A 17025-nucleotide genomic window follows, 5' to 3' on the forward strand; every position below is an offset into this window, starting at 1 on the left:
GTGGATTCCAGCTGTGGTTCACTAGGAGAGCTGCACACTACCCGCACATATTACACTCTCTTCCCTCTGCATGTCTTCGATACCCTTGCCGGATCTACTTAGCCCCCGATACCATCCTTCTCTCACGCACCTCCACAAGGCCCAGCAGCCACTCAACCCCAGGCAAAGCAACAGAAGCCTCACAACCAAGAACAAAAAGCGCGCCATCGGCATGGCCTAATGGACGCCCGAAAACCGCTATTAGCAACCGACGCCTCTCGCGCGCGTGCCCTACTAGCCTATCATAGCAGCGCTTAAGCTCTGCAGACCGGAGAGACGACAACAGTACAGACGCGTACAAGGTTACGCGCGAGCATTTCACGGAAACACTGCAGAGATGGACGCAAGGCACACTGGGAAACGTAGTTCTTTCTACAAATGGGTATGAAGCGGTCTCCCTTTCATTCTATGCAGATAAGGGGGCGGGTCCTTTGGTTAGCGTAGAAAAAGGATGTCAACGAGAGACCAATAGGTGACGACAGCTGCTGCTGGATGCGGCAACTGTATTTTCTATGTGAGAAGGCGGGGAAGTAGTCGCCGCCGGCAGAGTCGGGCGCGCCGCTTCCTATTCTGTTTTTCGCATGTGTCTTAAGAGCAAGAGAGGAACCTTTGCCTACGGGAGCCATGTCTGAAAGTGGCTCCTCGTCCGCCGCCATCCCCAATGGCGGGGGTGGTCCCCGGCAACCCGGCAATAAAGTGACCGTGGTCCTGGGAGCACAATGGGGCGATGAGGGGAAAGGAAAAGTGGTGGACCTGCTCGCGCAGGACGCGGACATCGTCTGCAGGTGCCAGGTGAGGAACCAAATGGGCTGAGATGGATTCCTTGTGCGCTTCCCGACGGCGTATTCTGTGCACAAAATGGGAGGTTGGGGAAGCGTCTCCGTGGTCTTTCCCGCCTTCGTTTCTATGGTAACTACCGCGTTCGATATTAACTCGCTCTCGTTGGCCCTCTTAATCAGCAGTCAGTCAGTAGGAGTATCTCTCCTTTTTTCCTTCCCTGGCGGGTTTCCCCTTTGCCTTCCTTAAGCTTGGGTCCGCCTGCGCCTTCTCCTCTTCTCCACCCTCCATTGTTACTGTGTTGGGTTGCCGCACCTAGAGGGTTCCCCGGCGGCGCTGCTTTGTGACGGGAAGAAGCCACAGCGGCGACCTGCTCCTTCCTTGTCGTCCTCTCTCCCCTCCAAGCCGTTAAGGCCATTTCCCGCCGGGGAAGCGGGAGAGCGACTTGCCATCCGCCTGTCCGCTGTCCAGTGCGTTTTCCTTCTGGTCGTGCTGGTTGCCTTCGCCCAGGGGAGATGTTAAGGGTCAGGAAAACATTGCAGAAGAAGCGCGAAGTGAGAGTGGAAAAAGAAGGGATAGCTGGCGAGGCCTTGGCCGCCCCATTACCAGGGGGTTGCCCCCTTCTTTTAACCTCTATCCCGAATTTCTTGGCGGCGGCAGGAAAAACATTGAGTCTCAAGTGCACTGGCAAAAAGGCGGGATGTGTTACTTTATCTTTTTTTTTTTAAGAACATACACAAGTGATTCCGTGAGTTCTTGCGGTATAAATATGCAACCAGCATTTCTTCATGAACCATATCCCCCATGTACACTGATAATGCTATGTACTGTTAAGAACCTAAATTCTTAGGTACTGTAAGAACCTAATAATTAAAATACCTGTTCTCATTTTCTGGAAGTCAGGGGAGTCCAAGCACCCTGTAACGTGTTTACAGCCTATAACAGAACTGTGGCTAAGATTCAAAGAATATCATGTTCATGCTTAAGCTATTCAATGCATGTCAATAAATGTGACTATACTATCCTACAAATGCAGTGTGTTGTACAGCACTAGATGCTGTTCCGGAAGACTTTCCAGCCTTCAGAGGTCGTAAGTGTTGTCATGAGAACGGGCTTGTTGATTGTCTAGAAGTTATACGTACCACTCTTTGGATTCTTTTATGTAACTGTAGGCAACATATTCAAAATATGCTCAGATTAGAAAAGATTTCTCACTCTTAAGAATGCAATTTAATAGAAGTTCCATTCTTGGGAAATGAAAAATCAGATCTGCTATACCCAAGTTACTCATAAAATCACATGACTAATTAAAAAAAATCTGAATAAGTTTCAATTAGCTTGTTTTGAAAACCTGCTATTAATGGCAAAACGATGCTTGTTTTTACTGTTGTTGAAATGGAAAACAAAAAACCCACACCACTTTCTCACTGAAGTTCTTTCTTCTACATGTCTTGCTTTGATATCATTATTACTTGGTAAATATCCTCCCCTGCACAGCTTTATGGAATCATGATACATTAGCCTATGAAATACTGATAGTTCTAGGAGCAAAACCTGAGGATTTGTTGAAAGTATGGTTTATTTGCAGCCATCATGGGAATTAACATGCTTGTGTAGAATAGGCAAATTGTTGCTTGAAGACTGAAGCAGCAGCTCAAAAGTTGATGCTAATACCTTGAGGTCCACCTTTTTCAGACCAGAAAGGTGCAAGCTATGATCAGGATCCCAAGAACTGCAAAAGTAGTTCTGAAACTCAAATAGGATTCAAGTTTTCCTGAACAACAGTCTTCCTATGACAAGCTTGCATTTGAAATTGTAGGGTGTTTCAAAAGCAGTTTGTTTTATAGCATGGAACTGTGCTGTTCAAGATACTGTATTTCTTCAAACATGATAATTCAACATTTGCAACTTCCTCTGATTCAACTATATATTAAGAACTCTAAAATTAGGGGAGAAATTAGATTTCAAAAAACAAACTAGTTCAGATATATATTTAACCTTGTTAATTCCTTTATTTTCAGTTAATTCTAGCTACTGTGTATTTATCCTCCAGTTGAATGATGTAAACATACACATCAAGTGCTAAAAAGTTAAGAAAATGAAAGTTGCAAGGTATCAATACTATTCTCATACTTTAACTCACAAAGCAAGATGACATGCCAGAACTATGTTGTTGTAGAGCATGGGTCCTCAAACTAAGGCCCACGGGCTGGATCCGGCCCGCCCCACATGTTTTGCACTTGCTGGGTGCACACGCGTGGCTTGCTCGTGAGAAAACAATCTCCTTGCGAGCACGCCGGCACCTCTCCCCGCGTGCCCCCCTCCTCACGTGCATGTGTGCCCCCCCTCACTCCCCCCACCTTGGTGGCCCACACCCATTGCTGGCACCTGTCAACTGGCCCCCTTTAGAAAAAGCTTGAGGACCCCTGTTGTAGGGTATCTAGGAGCAAAATAGAACCCAAAACCCTCCATAAATCAATTTGCTATCACATTCCTTTAGTGTAAGCCATGAGGTTCATGGTCTCTTCAAATATAAAAAGGAAGTGTTTTTGTTTGTTTTTTTATCAATTATCCTTTCCGCTGTTTCACTCCTCGGCTGGGTAAAATGCCAGGATCTTCTTTTTCTCTATAGTACTTATTCTGTAATTCTGAACATTTTGTATAAGCAACTTTCTGCCTCAGGTAAAAATCATACCATATTTGATTCTTTGTTTCTAAGTATCTTTAATTTATATTCAGCCAGTATAGACACTTCCTTTTAAAGATGCCACTGATTACATCTGCAGCTTTGAAATAAGTCTGTCATAGAAACTCTCTAGTTATTTCATCAGATTTGCAAGCAACTCTCTAGTGCTAATTTAGGCTGTAATCTTATACCAGTCTTATTTGGGAATAAGCCCCATTGAACATACTGGGATTTTTTTTACTGTGTAAACATATATAGGATTCAGCTGTTAATCTTTATAATATGCCATGTTGGAAATGAGCAGTCTTTGTGTAGTAAAGTGTTAATTTGTGAAATTATTGTCTCATTTTTCCTTTGAGTATGTTTATTTAACTGCTGTGCATGTTGACGGGTTTGGATACTTTAGGATTATCAACTAGTGGTAAGGGATTGCACTCCTGTTTGAAATGTAATCTGAGCAACTGATTATGATTTTTTTTAAAGGCACTTCTGCCACAGCAGTTATAAAATAAAAAAAATGCTATAAGAATAAATGTCATCTTGATAGGGTGTGTCTTGGACCTGAAGGATTACCTTCATTCTTAGAACATGAATCCTCAGGAAAATCTGGTGTTAGAGCTTCTTTAGAAGGCAGAGACCATAATTACTTCCATGAAGAAAATCCTTAAAAGTTGCTGTAGCAAAGTCTAATGAAAAGGTATAATTGTATTTCAGAAGATTAAGATTTTACTTAATGCCATTTTAATTTTCGCCTTCAGGAGATGTGATACCCGATATATCCATACTAATAGTAGCTAATGTGATTGTCCATAGTTGCACTGACTGTTACTTGTGCCAGCACAGTTACAGTGCTTTCCTGGAATTGACACATGTTTTACACCCTGCCATTTGTACTCCTATTTTATTTTCTTCCTATGTTAGATTGATTATATAAGATAGTGTAAACTGGGTGCCTGAAAATATTGTTGTCAAAGTATCTGCTAGTTTTGGTGCTGTATGATATTTTTGTGTGATGTTGCAGCAGCAGATCTGACTAGATTGTAACTAATAACACAGTAGGATCTGCCCACTTCCAACACCCCTTGAACACTGGTTAAGGTGGCTAAGGTTGAGAGGAGTTGAAGTCCAATGTATTTGAAGGCACCAGGGTGGAGGTAGTTGTTGTATGTGATAGTCTGTATCCTCTTCTTTTTCCGACCTGGTGGCAAAACAATTGCACATTAGGGATGATGCATGTGATAGTCTCCTGAGGCGGGATTCTTGTTTGATTTTGGTTAATATGCACAGAATTTGACTGAATAAGAATTAAACTCTAGCTTTTCTTGTATTAAAAGTACTGACGAGCAAAGATCTCAAAATAAGAGTTAGTCCTTTTTAATGCCTTCTGGTGACAGTTTTAATTGAAATTAAAAGTAGCATTTGATCTAGCTATAACAAGTGTAAAAGTAGAACTAGGAAGACAAGTGTTTAGTCCCTTTTTGGCCACAGAGGTCATGGGACTGACTGAAAGTCACCATCTCAGCCTAATCTGCCTCACAATGTTGTTAAAGGTTAAGATGAGGTGGGGGGAATCATGTATGCATCTCTAAGGAAGGATTATTCACTCCCAAAGTAGTTACTGGAGTGAGGAGAGATCTTTGGCCCTGTGGTGAGTGTTCAGGGGGAGTAATTTGAAGGTTTATTTTTATAATTTATACTTCCTACAGGAACATTCTATTGTAGCAGAGGCAAGTTCACATATCCCATCCCTTGCAGAAGTCAGTTTTCAGATTTTGACGGGCAGGTAGGAAGATGCAAGATTATTCTGCATATGTTGAAGATTCCAGCTTTCTGTAGAGACCCAGTGTTTCTCTCTGTCTTCAATCATTTTGCTGCCCACCAAAGACCTGAACTGGAAATCCATGTTACTGATGTGGAACATGGTATTAGAAGCTGCAAAATCTTTTCTGAAATAGAATATATGAAATGGTTTCAAGTAGCTCACAAGCCTTCAGCATAAAGAGATTGCTAGATTAAGTTACCTCCAGGGAAGTAGTTCAGCTAAGGATACGAACTTAGTAACTTTCTTTGGATGAGCCACACTTAGATGTTGGAAACATTAATTAATTTAAATGTTATGTTTCTTACTCTTACTAAAAAAAATTCTGAAGAGAAAATATTTGATTGCAAATGATAATATATTCATGAGATGATGAAATGCTATTTAAACTTAGAATCTAAAGTTTAAATCTCATAAATCTACAATTTAAAGAGAGCCAGTATGGTGTAGTAGTTAAGTGCACAGGACTGGGACTAATCCCCACTCAGCCATGGAACCAACTGGGTAACCTTGAGCCATTCACAAATTCTCAATCCAATCTACCTTACAGGGCTGTTGTTGTGGGGCTAAGATTAAGAGCAGCAGCAGGAACATTATGTAAATCACTGTGAATTATTTATAAGAAAAATGGTGGGATATAGATCTAATAAAGGAAAAATAGTTCTCATGGAATTCTTACTATTCACATTGGTATTGATTTAGAAGCACAGATGCTGAGCTCCCTAGAGTAGATGATTTCTATTGTTCTGCAGAAAATGATGCCTGCTGGCTTCAAAGCAGAAATTAACTCCCATATCATGAGGGAAGGGAATAAAGATATTTTGAACATAGGAGAGACCTGCCTTATGAATTTAGCTAGGTAATGTGCCTTGCAGTTGCCCATCCTTCTCTAGTTCATTTCATTGATGAATGCGCGAAGATTATCATGTGCATGTGAGGATTTGCAGATTGGGATTCTACTCCAGCACTCATGTAAGAAGATGAACAAGTGGTAACCTGCAACAAAATGTTCTCATATTTCTTTAGTGCCTGACTGGAGTGTTTATTCCAGTTTAGGACTGCAGCCAACTTGGAACAGAATGCTTGTAATGCTCTTCGGAGTTCAGGGAGGGCATTTTTATTTTCTTTCTGGCATTGGCATTAGAAGAGAAGTTAGTGGGGACCATCAACAAAATGTTGCAGTGTACTTCCAGTTCCTAGCAGGAGGACTTTTGATTTTCATTTGCAGGTAAATTTTGTTCACACAAAACATATTTAGCCTTGTTTAGATCACAGCAGGGAAGTGCCTCCAATATATCTGCCTTCTTTGATGGGTTTACTTTAAAGAAAAAAAATGTTATCTGGAGTGCTCATGAATATCTCTCTTGATAGAGTAACTGTGTAGTTGTGTTCAGGACTTGCTCTTAACCACCTGCAACAATTGACACTAGTATTACCAACATGAACTGTATGGTTGCATAGGTATTTGACTTAAATCAGCAAGGAAAAAAAAGGCTGACTTCAATCAAGTTTCCCATTGACACTTTATATATATTTGAATCAACATCTATTTTGACTGGATTAAACTTAAGTTGCTTATCCTCATCTAGTGCATTGCCTACTTAAGATCAGTAGATTCAGAGGTGTGGAATATGAAATCCCTTGGCACCAGCTTCGAAAAGTGCCCTGCCTAGAAAGACAAGAGCTACCATAGAATAGCTGGTACCAAGGCCCACCTCAGAGAGACTCCTTGGATGCTATTGAAAGTTGCTAAAAGGTCCTGCAGAACCAAGAATTACACACTTTCCCCTTCGTTTTCCAGCATAACTACCCACCAAGGTAACCAAAGCAGCCTTTGTCCATAACCAGGCCTGGAGCCAAACTGAAATGTATTCAGATAATTCACCTCAAAACCCCCACGCCAGGCAAAACAATGTACTGTAATACTGTTTTGTATATAGTGGTATAATACTGTAGAATTATACTAAAACTGTTTTCTCCAATTTTACAAGGTTGGTAATATATGATGTATAGAAATGACAAAGGAAGATAATTTTTAATAGTTGTTCCATGGCGTTTTTTAGAAGTTGGACACACCAGGGCATTGGAGCTGGATGAGAAGTTTTGAAGATTTTTCTTATCATTTAGTCCTTATGGTTTCAGAGATAACATGCTAAAACACACAGCTTTTCATAACTTAAAACTTTCCCATTTTCCAGGAGAAGACTTTTTTCTGTAAATATTTCCTACTTAAGTTAGAGCCTTAAAACATTATTCTAGATAAAAGAAAACTTAAATTTTATGAAAAAACCACAGTTGTCCAAACAGAGCTAATTTCCCTGATGTTTGCTGTAGTTTCATTAGGAGCCTCTTTGTCTGCTCTGTACAGTATGTTAGACGTTATTGTGGAAAGTTTAGTGATGATGTGTACAGTCCCTCTTTCTTCAGTGCCCTCCTGCAATTTTGCTGGCTTTTCCTGTTAGGCAACCAAAGAAAGAGATGCTTTAAGAAACCTAACAGTATTACCCTATGCATGTGTTGTAAGAAGTAAGTTCCGCTAAGGACTGCAACCTCAGTGACTAATAGCTTTATACCTTTGGCCTCCACAGCCAACATGAAGAAGAATGGTCCTTTTGAAGTCATAGTGCAAAAGAATGTTTGTGAGGCAACATTGAAATATGTCCAATACTTTCTTGTCAAAACTGAATTTCCCTTAATTTAAGAAAATGACGTGTATCCTGTAACAGAGTACTTAAATTTGTACTATTCTATATTTATTAAATGTAAAAGTATAAAGTTTTAGCTTAATTCAAACAATTAAAGAGCATAAAACTGTTGGTTATATTGAAACAATTATCTGCACTGTTTCAGATGGAGCAGCTTGCAGCCCATCTGTTAGGGAGCAATGCTATGACCCCTAGACAGAGCTTGAAGCCACATAGGATATTTTGGATTCTCAGCTCTAAGGTCAGAAACAGCACTCCTATCTAGGAGCTAGGAGAGGGAGCTACAGCCCCCTTCCTTCTTCACAGAAAGAACTGTGGCTGTTCTCCATCTTCATGAAGTTACCTTAGAGAGGAAGAAAGGGAACATAGCAGGAGGAGGAGTAGAGACCTCCCCAATTTTTTCCCTTTCTGTTCTGAAATGCTGTTGCTAGATGGCAAAGGCCTCTACCAAAAGTACAGGATGAAAGGCAGGATATGGAGATCACCTCTGCTGCTGTTCCCACCCCACAGAAGATAATAGTAAGCTTCTGATTGTAAGCTAATAGTTAATGATTGGAGGCTTACAATCATTGCAGTATTATTATTGTTATTATTATTATTATTATTATTATTATTATTATTATTATTATTATAACATTTCTATGCCGCCCCTTGCCGAAACCTCGGGGCGGCTTACAACATGATAAGAATTGCATTCTAAGGTATCTACATCTTAATCCTATTCACAGTTATAGGTGGGTAATGCTTTTTGAACTTAGTGGAACTTCTGAGCAGGTACATATAGTATTGCACTATGAGTATATACCGGAGAAATGGGCATTGCACTAAAAATATTGTCTGTAGAACTTGCACTTTGAGTTTCATTGACTTCAGTTTGGCACAAATTAAACTTGTCTGGTCTTTCAAGTATTTGTTCTTTGTCACTTTACTGTATTGGATGCCTCAGATTTTTCTGTCTTGTGTAAGTGTGAAACAAGCAGAGGTGATGCTATACAAATAGAAAATGGTACCAAGTTGCAGGAGCAATACATTTAGCAGTCTCCCAATTGGGTCCTAAGAATGTTGTATAGCTTTAGTAAGGTAGGCAGATGCTAGCAGTGACACTACTGCCGGAGAATATCTTGTTGTAAGAGTTTTAAAGTGGTGGAACTGAGTGTAATCATATTACTTTAAAATATTTTAAAAAGTGTTTCTTTCATCAGTCATTCTGAAAGAGAATCTGAAGTGTTTCTTAACTTTCTTATTCAATTTTTCCACTGGACAAATGGGAAAACTAGTTTCCTTCCCAGATATTTTGTGTGTAATGGTGGTGGAAATATCTGATGGACACTACACCAGGACATATAACTTCTTGTGGTTGATACTTTTCCAGAGAACATTTGACTCAGTACATCAAAAGCTACTTTGTAATGCCTCCCCCAGGGCAGTAAATCTCTCAGTTTTATTTCCCATGTCTTTTAAATAGAGTGTTTTTAAAGGTTAAAGAAGAATAGCTCTTAACAGTGCATGGAGGGCTTCAGGGTTGAGAATTTTCATCTACCAATTGTTTGATGCATTACTGCTAGATCTTTCTATCTAAGCAAAGATTTACATTATTATTATTATTATTATTATTATTATTACATTTCTATGCCGCCCCTTGCCGAAGCCTCGGGGCAGCTTACAACACATTAGAGATGCACAGCTCGTGTGCTCCATGCAGCTCTTGCTTGTACTTTGAGTAGCCTTCAGAGCTGTGAGAACCTCAGTCCAGCTGAAGAGGGTGGCTCAGCCGAACTGCGGGGGCAGGGGATATGCTGTTCCAGTGCTGCTATTAGCAGTGCCAGGAAAGTGTTTTTATTGTGAATTGCTAAGGCTTCTCCAACCTCACCTCAAAGACTGCTGTAGTAGTCTACAGCTTCTGCCTAGGGTTAGTTAATACTTTAGCACCTCTATGTAGAAATCCTCTGTACTTTACCTTTTTCTACAAGTTGTATTTATTATTTTCCTAGCTTCATTTAGGTAAACATTTAGTAAAAAAATATTTCCTCTATCCAGGTTCTCTAAACTTGGATGCACACCTTAACATGGTAAAGTGGTTTGAGAATGTCAGAGAAGCCAAGAGCAATGCTTCCAGGAGGCCAGAATATCTCACTAGGCTGGCCTCCTAGGAGGCTCACCCGAGGCAGAATGGGCAAACCAGAGACACCAGACTAAGGTGCATCCACCCTCTTGAAGATTAATGATCACATCAGCAGAAGAGAATGGATATCTCTGATGGGGATGGAGACAAACTTCTGAAGGGCAGCCACTTGGCAGCAGCAGTAGTCAAAGGTGACGCTGGCAAAGGATCTTTTACAGATAATGGCAGTAATGCTCAAACTAACTCTGGTTAATACCTTGAAAACCCTATGATGGAACAATGAAAAATGAAAGAAGAGGTAGTGTTAGAAGATGAGACCCACCCCCCCCAGGTTGGAAGGCACTCACTCTGCTTATCAAAAAATATATACTCGAGGCACCCAATCAGATGACTTTATACACGGACACCACTAGATCGACTGTACAGATATCAAATAGGCTATGTAATTTGAAACAGAAGATGGAGAAGCTGTATTTGCACTGCCAAAACAAGATCACAAGCAGGTTGCGATAGTAACCATGAATTTTAAATACCAAAATTCAAAGTCAAGCTAAAAAAAAGTCTTTAGTGAAACATAGTGCCAAAATTTAACTTGAATAACATCCTTGATGAATTTAAAGTTCACATAAAAGAACAGATTTGCATTACTGTAAGCCATTGACTGTAAGCCAAAAGAACTGTGAACTGAAACAAAAGGCACTATTAAGGAAGAATGCCAAAAGACTATTCTTGTAGCAAAAAGAAAGAAAAAGCCTAGATGGATGACAGAAGAAATACAGTTTCTAACAACAGGCAAGAAGAAATAGCAATAGGTGACAGAAACAGTCAGAATCTTGAAGGCAACTTTTCAGTGTCTATGGTGTAGAAACAAAAAGAACTATTACAATGATTAGTGCAAAGAATGAGAAGAAAACAACAAAATAGGGAAAACAAAAGAAATCTTTCAGAAAATCTAAGATGCCAAAGCGAAACTTAAACCTAGATTAGAAATGCTAAAAGACAAATGGGGACACAATATCTGACCAAGAAAAAATAAAGAGAAGGTGAAAAGAATATACAGAAGAGATGAAAGAATGACAGACTTCTTCAAAGGCAAATCCTGTGAGAAAGAGTGTGCTATATTAGAAAGCAAAGACCATCAATACTATGGTATTCTCAATTACCATGTATGGGTGCAACAGCTGGACAGTGAAGAGAGCTGACAGGAAGAAAATAGATGTGTTCAAACAATGGTGTTGGAGGAAACCTTTGTGAATACCCTGAACTGACAAAAAAAAAAAAATAGATCTTAGACTAAATCAAGCCAGAACTTCCCCTAGATAAAAAAATGACAAAACTGAAGCTGTCATACGTCAGATCATAAGAAGATGAAACTCACTGGAAAAGAGAATCATGCTAGGGAAAATCAAAGGCAGAGGAATAAAGGAAGACCAAATAAGAAATGGATTGACTGCATAAAAAAGCTACAGTCTTGAATTTAGAAAAACAGGGCTGGCATGGATAGGGCATTTTGGAGGGCTTTCATTTAGAATTGCCATAAGTTGGAGACTTATGTTGGCACATAACAACAAGCTGATCTGAATCTGACAGTTCCTAAAACTAGTTACATGCCTAAGAATTGAACATACTCATCAGAGAGGAGTTCAGAAAGGATTAGCTAGGACCTAGTATCCTTAGAGTATGATCCTTAGCTGATCCAACAAACTACATTCTTCAGATATTCTGACAAGGGCATTCTTCTTTGAAAGGAAGCAGAAATTATCTGTAAAAGGCTAGCAGCAGCAAACAAACTCCCCTGAGTTTAAGTTTCTGGGGAACACAAAAAACTAAATAATGGGAAAGAAAAAAGTTTCCTTTGTCTCTGTGACATAAGTTTACAAGTATTGGTTGGGTTTACTAATCTAGCTTATATCTGAGTTTGCAACCAATCCTTTTTCCATGTGAAGTTCTCTGGAATACACAGGATGATGGAGAAACAGGAATTTCCATGTTTTGTTCTGGAAAATGGAGAAAGTAAAACAGCAACAACACTCCCTTTTCTTACTCTAGAGCAAGTGAAAACATGTGACAGCCATGTGTGTTGCTGGTTATCCTGCTTGCCACAGGGCTGAGAACACTTGTTCTGTCAAAACTGATGAATGGATTTGGAATTTTGCAGATGGCTGGTGGAGGTCAAAGGACCAGCAGTTACAGAGGGAGATGGAAAAACAAGGGAGACAGCAAGTGGAAATTAGAGTTGAACAGGAAGAGGATACTTGAGAGACGTACAGAGTTGAGGCAGAGTAAAAAAGTATGATTTTTTTTCATAAGAGACAGTGAAGTCTACCTACTGGATCATGTAGGCTTCTTCTGGGCTATTTCCTGTAGCACAGAAGAGGCGTGGTGGTGGTAGGGGTTACTTATCCACATGGAGCAGCAGAAGCAACTGGAACAGTTGAATGTGACATCCCACCATCACCTTACTGTTTTCCTCTTCAGAAACTCAGTTTGCAAATAGATAATACCATTTAGCACCTACCAATATCAGCTGCAGTGGCTGGATGGCTGTGTGATAGTAAAGCTGAATACAGCTTATTCCAGGCAAAAGTGAAATTTGTAAAGGTCTTCACATGTTGGAAGAAGTTTTTTAAGTGAAAGCCATGGTTCCCTTTTTTTTTTTTTTTTTTAGTATTTTGCTAGAACTAAATTCTGTATTCTAGAGACTCGGACAAGATAAACTGTGTAAGACTAATAAATGTGTGGGATGCTGGATTAGATGACCGTCAGATTTACAGGCTTTCTAAATCTCTTATTGTTTTAATGCATGCCAGAGTGGCGTGCTATATCTTTATAAATATTGGCACCATGGACTATAGCAAGGTAAATCTTGTCAGAAGAAATATGCCAAGTATGTTCGCAGAACTGGAAGGCTGGATTTGTATATTTTACTATTCAACTGCTGTAGCTACTGAACATTGTGTGCTCTTGTTGTATAGCACAGTTAAATTGATTTAATTTAAAGCAAATGAGCATAAGCCTGTGTTGTTAATTATAGGTTGCTATCCTAAGAAGCAAATTCACTTGAGCACAGTGGATATACCAATAGATCTTCTCAATGGATCTGCCATTGTCTTAAAATGACAAATGAATGTGTAGGATGGTGAAGTAAACTACTGTCAGACTTACAGGCTTTCTAAATCTCTCGTTTTAAACCATGGCAGAGGTGACGTGCTATATCTTTATAAATATTGGCACCATGGACTATTGCAAGGTAAATCCTGTCAGAAAAAATATGCCAAGCATGTTTGCAGAACTGGAAGGCTGGATTTGTATATTTTACTCAACTACTGTGGCTACTGAACATTGTGTGTGCTTGTTGCATAGCACAGTTAAATTGATTCAATTTAAAACAAATCAACTTAAGCCTGCGTTAATTTCAAGGTACTATCCTACAAGTTTTGTTGAGCACAATAGATCTACCCCTAAGCAAATATGCTTAAGACTGCACTATGTAGGAGCAATCTTTTGCACATTTATTTGGGAGTGAGTTCCATTGAGCACAGTATGCCTTGCATCTCAGGAAGCATACATGAGATTGTTCTTGGATTTTTTGCCCCTATAGTTGGTTATTTTTTTCTTCAGTTCCTTAGAATAATCAAGCTCATGCTTGCTTTACTTATTAATCAAAATAGTTTATGAAATGCAAATCTTAGCTGTTTGTTTAGGTAGAAAAATATATCTTCTCATATTCATTGTGCATTAGTATAGCCAGGTTTTTACTGCTTGAACTTTGATAGCCTTTCATGCTCCCTTCCCCCTATGTAACTGGACTTCATCAGCTCAAGTGTCTCAGCGTTACTGCATTTTCATTTGAGAGGAGCGTAAATATAGCTATGTTAATGGTGTGCTTGCACCAGTAGTTTACTGCATAGAAAGCGTTGTTGAATTTGCAGTGGTTCTGAACGAATGTCTAAAATACTGAACTTCAAGGTGCGTTCCTATGTATGCCTATACAGAAAATCACACAGTATGATATTAAAAGCTTCTGGTAGTTTTAATGTGAAAATATGTGTATACATATTCAGACAAGGTGAAAAACAGTAACTCCTGTCTAACCTGCAGGGAGGCAACAATGCTGGACATACTGTTGTAGTAGATTCTGTGGAATATGACTTTCATCTCTTGCCCAGTGGTATCATCAATCCCAAAGTCATGGCATTTATTGGTGAGTGATGATTTTTCAAAATCCAATGTACTTATGGAGTCCAGAGGCTCTTAACTCTCAACCTGAAAAAATGCAAAAGTAGATTATTAATGTTGCTTGATACTCCTGTCAACGTTGAAACATGTTGTACAATAGCTAGACTTAATGTACATTCAGGTATACCTGTATTTCCTTCTTTTCCTAAGCAGGCATTGTGGATATCCATATTGAAACACATTCCAGCTATGATTCTTGGTGGCATTTGTAGTTATGTTTGGTTGTTCATTTGCAAATTTTGTTTTCTTCTTGCAATCTGTAGAAATTCTCGGGGCCAAGAAATGTATTTGGATACTCATGATAGAGTTTCCTGATATCATCCTTTATTTCAAAGGAAATTCTAAGAGGTGTTAATAGGATCAGTGAAGCACTGCTAGGAAATTCCTAAAACTGGTATTAGCAACAATGGAAAGCAGGGGACAGGCACTAGTTGCCCATATTATACTGTTTTTTACTCCTTTGATGGCGGTGGGACGGGGGGAGGGGGAGAAGCAGCAGCTTTGTGGATAATTTTTCTTTGGAAAAATTGTATATTTTGATCATTAGTAGGTTGAAGGGCTTTCCACACCCTATATAACAACCCTGAACTTACTGATGTTTTCAGTAGGGAGTTTCAGCTAATCCCAATTCCTTGATGGGTGTTTTGTATGATACATGTGTTTGAAAACACATTTGCTGTATTCAAACATTATTAGGTGCAAAAACGAAAAGAAAAGGATGTGTACCTTAAAAAATGAAATGCTGAAATGCTAGTCACCCATTAGTTTCTTTTCCACTTTGTCCTTCCTCTATAATCTATCATTTTCTTAGAGATGCCCAGAGGATTATGGGCATCCTATGCAAGGGGGGAGGATCATCAAGGCAAGGTCAACTTCACACTCCTCATGCCCTGCAAAGCTGTCTAATTTTGGCACTTTAGATTGGAAGGAAAGGAGCCTGAGGAGCTGCCAGGATTCTTCATATCTTGGTGGTGCTTGCTTCCTCTGCTCTCTTCCCCCTCTGCTTCCTAAACCCCTTCTTTAAGGTCAGTTTTATGACCTTGGAGAAACCAGCAGCAGAGGTCTGTCTGCCCTAGCAGGGTTGGGGGGTGGTGGCAGGGCAGGCATGCTCCAGTTGCAGAATCCCTGCTCTCAAATTGGAGCCAGACCATAAGTTGTGTTGCCTGAGGAACAGATCAACCCAATTGTTTATTTTTTAACACTTTTTTCTTTCAATGATTCTCTTGAAATAATTACTTTGGGAGGCTAATAAAGAGCAGGTACTGTATCTTGCACAAGTGGAAGTACTTTCTGTGAATGTAAACCTATCATTGGATACAGTCCTTGAATTTTAACTGAAATGGTTAACAGTATAACTTGCATAACAGTATCGATGTATTTTCCCCATCTCAAAAGTAAAATTGCGGACTTGGGAGGAGAATTTTAATATATATTGCATTCCTCATTAAACTTTGTCTTTGACGGCCTTTTCCAGGAAATGGTGTGGTAATTCATTTGCCAGGATTGTTTGAAGAAGCAGAGAAAAATGTTAAAAAAGGGAAAGGTAAGGAAAGGTTTCTAAGGTATTATTTTTAAGGAGGAGACAAGGATCCTCTCAGTGGTGTCTAGCAGAACTCCAAATCACTGCTATTGTGCTGTTCATAATCAGCTGCTTTATTGCAGCCATCTTCAATCTGGTGCCCTCCCTGTCTCCATCATCTTCAACAATATAGGTAATGTCACCAAACTCAGGAAGGCTACTTTATGACATGCAATTAGTGCATTGATGAAAGAAAGAAAGAAAGAAAGAAAGAAAGAAAGAAAGAAAGAAAGAAAGAAAGAGAAAGAAATTTCCTATAGGATTTTCCCTCAGGAAATACAGTTGAACCAGGGTTTAACCTTCCCGGATTTGGTTATCTGGGGGTTTTCCATCAATAATTAAATGGGAATTTTTTGGGAGTTTTGTGACCTAATGTGGAAAATTGCAAATGACGTGTGTCGTCTAGAAAATGTAAAGAAACCTTTAAAGATAAGTAAGTCATTATGAACTACACACTGTTTGGGGACACCATGCTCTTTTTTCAGTACTAACCAGCCTCATGTGCTGTGTTTCTCAATGTGTGGTGTATCTCACTTTTCTTGTAACTTTTTGCATCTTTAAAGTGCAATAAAATATCAGCTGTAATCAGGGGTCCTGTAGCAGTTTTCAATAAATTTTAGTAACGAACCAGTGATTTTTTTCTGTCAGTAGAGCAGCAGCAGCAAGGGTTCCAGGAGGTAGAAATCAGTCCTCAGATCACCTGTAGCTGCCCGCCTTTGTTAGAAGGCCCAATTATTAAATGTTATGCATTTTCCAGATAATCAGTGGTAGAGACAGACCCAGTTTGCTTGTTGCACTAGGAAGTCATGGGTCATTTAACACATGTTGTGCTGGGACATGCACTGATTGCAAACCAGTTCCAGTTTTCTGTAAATAACTTCTGATTGATCTGATCAGAGGTGGTGAGCATAATGACCAATCAATTGTACAGGGGCTAAGCAACCCAAAACTTAACAAGAACTCATAGTCTGACCACTGTGTAGTTTAGCCTCAGAACAACCTATTGGTCCAGGCTCATGCATTATGCTTACACCAGGAATTAGAGCACCTTGCTCAAAG

General features: G+C 39.6%; 1 protein-coding gene across 2 annotated transcripts in view; it reads left to right on the forward strand.

Moving 5' to 3' along the window:
• Window positions 1-546: 546 nt before the first annotated feature.
• ADSS2 (adenylosuccinate synthase 2) overlaps window positions 547-17025 on the forward strand; it is a 42961-nt gene continuing 26482 nt past the window's right edge. For both annotated transcript variants that reach the window (XM_044419410.1, XM_044419415.1), the window contains exons 1-3: window positions 547-831; window positions 14250-14352; window positions 15862-15930. In XM_044419410.1, coding sequence (XP_044275345.1) covers window positions 664-831; window positions 14250-14352; window positions 15862-15930 — 340 coding nt within the window. In that variant the 5' untranslated portion in view covers window positions 547-663. The remainder of the gene's footprint in view (window positions 832-14249; window positions 14353-15861; window positions 15931-17025) is intronic.

The sequence above is a fragment of the Varanus komodoensis genome, unplaced genomic scaffold (genome assembly GCF_004798865.1).
Source record: "Varanus komodoensis strain SLA01 unplaced genomic scaffold, ASM479886v1 scaffold1, whole genome shotgun sequence".
Lineage (NCBI taxonomy): Eukaryota > Metazoa > Chordata > Lepidosauria > Squamata > Varanidae > Varanus > Varanus komodoensis.